The 5859-nt window shown below is 33.2% G+C and overlaps 1 protein-coding gene across 1 annotated transcript; it reads left to right on the forward strand.

The window, feature by feature from the left end:
• The first annotated feature begins 1841 nt into the window (after positions 1-1841).
• LOC112453966 (endoribonuclease Dcr-1-like) lies at positions 1842-5660 on the forward strand. Its single transcript, XM_025015040.1, has 10 exons — positions 1842-2111; positions 2210-2325; positions 2632-2791; positions 2893-3188; positions 3264-3626; positions 3741-3895; positions 3984-4222; positions 4306-4489; positions 4768-4946; positions 5526-5660. Exons 1-10 carry the CDS (start codon positions 2052-2054, stop codon positions 5619-5621), a joined length of 1848 nt encoding a protein of 615 aa, XP_024870808.1. The 5' UTR covers positions 1842-2051; the 3' UTR covers positions 5622-5660.
• Positions 5661-5859: the final 199 nt, after the last annotated feature.

Genomic DNA, 5859 nt, shown 5'->3' on the forward strand with positions numbered 1-5859 from the left:
GATCGCACATCATCAGTATCGACACACTTATTTTTTATAACTCGAGCAGTGATTTCTTAAGTACTAAGATATCCCGTTTTCTTCTTTCTCCAATTCGCTATATCGTATCTTTCTCCGATATTTCATTTTTATGATAAATTTCAACTAATAAACTTGTGTGTGTTTGTTTTTAACAAATAACTCTGCTATATGTAATGTATATATATATATATATATATATATATATATATATATATATATATATACATTATATATATATACATATATATATAATTCATTTTGTATCTAACGGCATGTAACGGTATTTCGCGATATATAGCGTGAATACGGAGCGGTAAGTTGATTAAATTGATTATCGACCTATCCCAATTCCCAAACTTTTCAATGGGGGAGTTTAGAAATCTTTCATTAATTTTTTATTTATAGCAGAATGCGTCAAAATGTCAAATATAAAGTAAAACAATACTTGGGTTACGGAAAAGTGATGAGTCTACGTAATTGAGAACAAGGATAGTGACTACAGAAGCGGAAGAGCGAACGAGAGAGAAACAGGGGAAAGAGAAAGACATGGCTGAGAGGAAAGAGTGGGAAAGGGAGGGTAAGCAAGAAGAGACAAGCGGGGGAACCCTGGAGTCCGGGAGGGTGACAGGATCACAAGATGAGAGAAAGAGAGAAGGGAGAGGAGCGCAGAGCAGGTTAAGAACGACGTTGGAGGAGAGGGGAGAGAGAGAGAGAGTGTAGATGAAAAGGGAGAAGAGGGAGTAACGAAGGGAAGGTGGTGAGGATCGAGCGGGTGGGAGGGTGAAGAGAGAAGAAACGGGAACTGAGGGAAATTGTGAGGTTGAAGAAAGATATTGGAAAAATATAGAAAGATATAAAGAAGGAAAGAAAGAAACAGGAGAAGTAGGCCTAGTGACAGCGTGAGATAGGGTGAGCGGAAGATGAGATGGAAGAAGGGGGGGTGCAACCTCTCAATAATTATGAATGAGGATTCAGTTTTTCGATCGACTATTTTGTATGCGAGAGATAATATGCCATCGTATCACTCCTTTGAAAAGTAAGAATATTGAAAGGCCCGAGGAAAGGCCTGATGTGGAAGTAACTGTAAACTCATGGCGTTATTGCAATAATAAACTTTTCTACTTGTCGAGATGATGGTTGTGTCTTGTTGACGCTGCGATCAATTCTTATTCGATTGCTGTTTCTTTGTAATCTAATTAAGATTTTATTCGCACAGAGACAACTATTGAATTTAAATTTGCGATTAGTTGAAATAGAAAATTTTTAGATATATTAATTTGGCCCGCCTAAAATACATATATTTGAAGTTTCGAATGAGCAGTGTGACCGAAATAAATCCTAGTTTTGCTTCCTTCCAGAAATATTATAGAAAGTGTATAACATAAACTACGTTTACGCGAGCGTTAAGCCCCCGACACACACTATGTCGTAACAGTAACAGTAAAGTTTCGACCAATCGCGTTGCTCGATTCGGGAACGTACGGCCGTATTCAAGCAACGCGATTGGTCGAAATTTTACTGTTATGCTAGGTTTACAATGCGAGTCGTAAAGTCGTGAGTCGTAAGAATTGACCAATCACAGTCAATTATTCTCCTCAAATTCTATTGTGACTGGCCAATTCTTACAACTCACGACTTTACGACTCGCATTGTGTAGACCTAGCATAATACATACATATGTACATACCCTGGCTGCGTTCCAAAATTCACTCTAGTTAACTTGAAATGCTATAGTGTGTGACGTAAACTATAGATTTTAGTTACCCAGAGTGAATTTTGGAACGCGCAGCATCTACTCTATACTAAAATGAGATGTACACTCTCTACTATTATTTTCTTATCTTTCTAACCTAGCTTAATCTTAAGTTTTAAACATAAGTGTAATCATCCAACAACAGACACCTTAAGTATGATATTGTGCTTTCGCGGATTTTATTATCAATACTGAATAGTGAAAAATTGTTTGATAATTATCAGGAAATTGTTATTTTATTATTGAGAGTAATAATTATAGAGAAGCTGTAGATTCCATGGCATTTCCACTAAATGACCAGGTTTACACAAAATCCTTTACTCCCAGGGAGTACGAGGTAAATTATTTAGATACGATCGAAGATATCTTGAGAGATATATGGCTAAACGGACGCATATATATACACACACATATATTGTAAACATTTATTTGTAGGTAGAGCTTCTTTATGCAGCGAAAGAAAAGAATATAATTGTCTGTTTGGGAAAAAATTCCGAGCAAACCTTTCTTTCTATAAAATTGATTCAAGAGTTTGCTACGAACAATAGAAGGTAACGATAATGAAATGTTTTCCATTTGCCTCAACAGATATTGGGTATGTTTTCTATTGCTGAACTGGCTGCACTAGTTCAGCAATAGAAAACAGATTTTTCAATAGAATTATTATCGATGAATGTTAGCAAAAATGTTAAATATCGTGATAAATAGAAATATAAACATTTTACATAAAAATTATTCATTACTTTACATAAAGAATCTCAAGTCTATTGAATATGATATTTAATCATAGAAGTGGATTTAAATGTTAGATGTAATGCTTGTTAAATATACTTGAATTTGTCTTCTTATTTACATAGATTGGTGAGCAATGGTGGAAAGCGAGCAATATATATATTAAACGATGAGGATAAGTCTACAATAATAGGAACTTATATAAAACAATTAACAGATCTGAAAGTATTAGTATGCGATTCTGGTGTACTTGAGGGATTTGACAAAAGTTTTGAAAGTTCTCACGTAAGAAAAATGTTTATTATACATATACATATATATGATGTTAGAAAAAGGAAATCTATTGGAAATATTTCCCTTTATTATATATTTTATTTTGTACATAGGTATTAGTTGGAACACCAAAAACCTACGCACAACTAATATCTGAAAACAAACTTTTACCGTGTCACATAAATCTAGTCATAGTAGACGAGTGCCATAAGTCTATCGAAGATAGCAATCTAAAGTTTGTCCTGCAAACTTTTCTACTGTGCAACAATGTTCCTAGAATAATCGGGCTAGCGGTACCAGTGTTTAATTTGACACAAGAACCTGGAAGATTGGGCTTAGAGATAGAAAAAGTAGAGGCTGCCTTTCAGTGTGAAGTAGAAACCGCTAATGATATTCTTTCAACAATACGGTAAGTTTAAAATAATTTGTTCTCTCTAACATTATTCTTTCTTGCAAACCATGTGAGAATTATTGTTATACGTAGTTATAGCCCAAAACCGAGAGAGTACGTTGTGGAATATGATAGGGGAGAAAAGAAAGACTTGTACAATACGCTTAAAAATTGCGTGCTACATGCCATTGAATTTTTACGCGATCATCGGTACGATCCAATGGAGATTTATACCGAAGAATTTTACGAGGATATTCAAAAAATTCCTGATCCCATACAAAAGCCCTTTGAGATGATGCAAGATTTTTTGCATATATTGGAAACTCTTGGACCATGGTGTGCGGATCGCGCCGCTCTGACATTACTATTTTTAACGGAAAAGTTGAAGATTAAAACTCCTTACGAGAGGCATTACCTTCTATTAAATATGATGACATCTGTTTTTATAAAAATCCGGTAAGTATTGTAACGAGGACGAGACGACGATGTTGACATCTATGCGCTATACGCGCTCAAAAGTTTGAGACGTTGTATAATTTAGTGTGAAAATTATGTAAATTTTACATACAGTGCCCTTTGTGACAATGAATTTCAACATTTATCTGAGAAAGAAAGAATATATCAGTATAGTACTCCAAAAGTTCATCGACTATTGGAAATTTTAAAAATTTATACTCCTTTTTATACTAAAGAGATTAACACCCCGGAGAAAAAGGCAGGTGCTGGTAAGTATCTTTTCCAATTTTTATAAGATTTATATGAAGAGTATGCAATAATTTTGATGTACATAAAAATATATTGTACTTTCCTCAGATGTTAATTCAAAGAATTGTGTCACAAAAAGTGATAAAAATGTTTCTTTTTCGAGAACTCAGGAAAAACCTGTGCAGTTGAAAAAGTTTGGAGGTAATTGGAAATCTAACGATGACAATTATAAAAGGACGTTCAAATCGCAGCGTTACCCCTGTAGTGGTACAGACCCTGATCTACTCTGTGGAGTAATTTTCGTGGATAAAGGATTTACAGCCAAAGTTTTATTTTATTTGTTAAGCGTATGTGTATAAATCCCATTACGATAATTACAAGATATCGCATAACGGCCAATTATTAAATATTAAATATTAATTGTTTATAGGAAATCTGTAAACATGACGAAGATTTGCACTTTTTATCGCCTCTTTACACAATTGAAAGAAACATTGATGACATTGGTTATTCGAGAGATTTAGAGATGGAACACAGGAAGCAGGAAGAAGTCTTGAAGCGATTTAGAATTCATGAATGTAACTTGTTGATTGCAACTTCAATCTTGGAAGAAGGTTCGCAAAAACTTTTCTATTATTCTATTCATATTAGATTTTTCTTAAAAAACGAGTTTTACTTTGAAAAGGCTTAGATTCAGGATCAAAGAAGCTTGTACGAACATATGTTTGATTTTATATTTTTAGTAAAACCAAAACAGAGGTCTTTTTATGATATATTTTGTACTATCTTTTTTCTCTTTTGTACTTATTTACACTCTGTACACTTTTTCCAAAAACATTTATCTATCTATTACGATAGGTATCGTTTTTTTCATGTACGATACATTTTACAGGCATCGATATTCCAAAATGCAATTTTGTGATGAGGTATGACTTTCCGAAGAATTATCAGTCATATGTACAATGCAAGAGTAGAGCAAGAGCCATGGATGCCTTGCATATATTATTAGTGCCACAAGAAGCATCTAACGAATTTATATGGCAATTAGCTCAATATCAATATATAGAGAAGGTATAATTTACAAGATTTAATTCTATAATCCACCTTCAATAAAATTTTAATGTCTTGTAAGGCTTCTATTATCTCAGCGCAGTTATATCAAATTACGACATTTTAAGCGAGAAAATATATGAATTTTTTCTTGCTACTACATGCACTACATGTCAAAGTTAAATTAGCTTGTTTCTTTCTATTTTTGTATTTAATTGCGTTTGATAGCATAGATTGGATAAAATATATTTCTCTTTTTTTATCTCGTTATCCTGCATATATATAAATATACATATAATTTAGTCTACATGTATTTTACACTTATAAATCTTACTTTCCCTGAATGGAAACTTTGATATATTATATTATCAATCTACTTAATACTATCGAATACGTATGATGGCGCGTCAAAAGAAAAAAAATCCATTTTGATATTATAACGCAAGAAAACAACTCGTATGATTTCTCGCGTCTGCTGTCGCAATTCGCAATATAGCTGAAGTGAGAAAAAAAGGGGAATCTTAATTAATTTGTATTCGGGCTTATCTTTCCAAGTCGTAGTATTGCATACGTTTTATTTGATTTATTCATGAACTTCAGTGCGTACCAGTTTTATTATCAACCTTTAATGTGGTTCATTATCTGTGCCAACCTCAGTCGAAAATTGTAATGGAAGAGCATCAATCTATTTTGTAGACTTTATTATTAAAATGTTCTAATAAAGAGCTAACTGAGGACGAAGAGAATGAAGCAGACATGTATGCTGCAATGATACCACATTACAAACCACTCGATGGTGATGATGCTCCCAAAGTAACTTTTAATTCTGCCATATCATTAGTTAACAGGTAACATAATGTTTTATGTATATCACTATTCTTAATAAAAGAACGGTACAAGTATCGTTCAAAAGGTCTGATCGCTAATATTAATG

Source organism: Temnothorax curvispinosus, unplaced genomic scaffold, assembly GCF_003070985.1.
Source record: "Temnothorax curvispinosus isolate PA1 unplaced genomic scaffold, ASM307098v1 QBEX01004771.1, whole genome shotgun sequence".
Lineage (NCBI taxonomy): Eukaryota > Metazoa > Arthropoda > Insecta > Hymenoptera > Formicidae > Temnothorax > Temnothorax curvispinosus.

Excerpts from the sequence above, each read along its gene's own strand:
- LOC112453966 (XM_025015040.1), top strand. The coding sequence starts at position 2,052 with ATGGCATTTCCACTAAATGACCAGGTTTACACAAAATCCTTTACTCCC. Across the intron at positions 3,189-3,263 it reads GATATTCTTTCAACAATACG|TTATAGCCCAAAACCGAGAG; the intron begins GTAAGTTTAAAA and ends TGTTATACGTAG. Across the intron at positions 4,947-5,525 it reads AATATCAATATATAGAGAAG|TGCGTACCAGTTTTATTATC; the intron begins GTATAATTTACA and ends CATGAACTTCAG.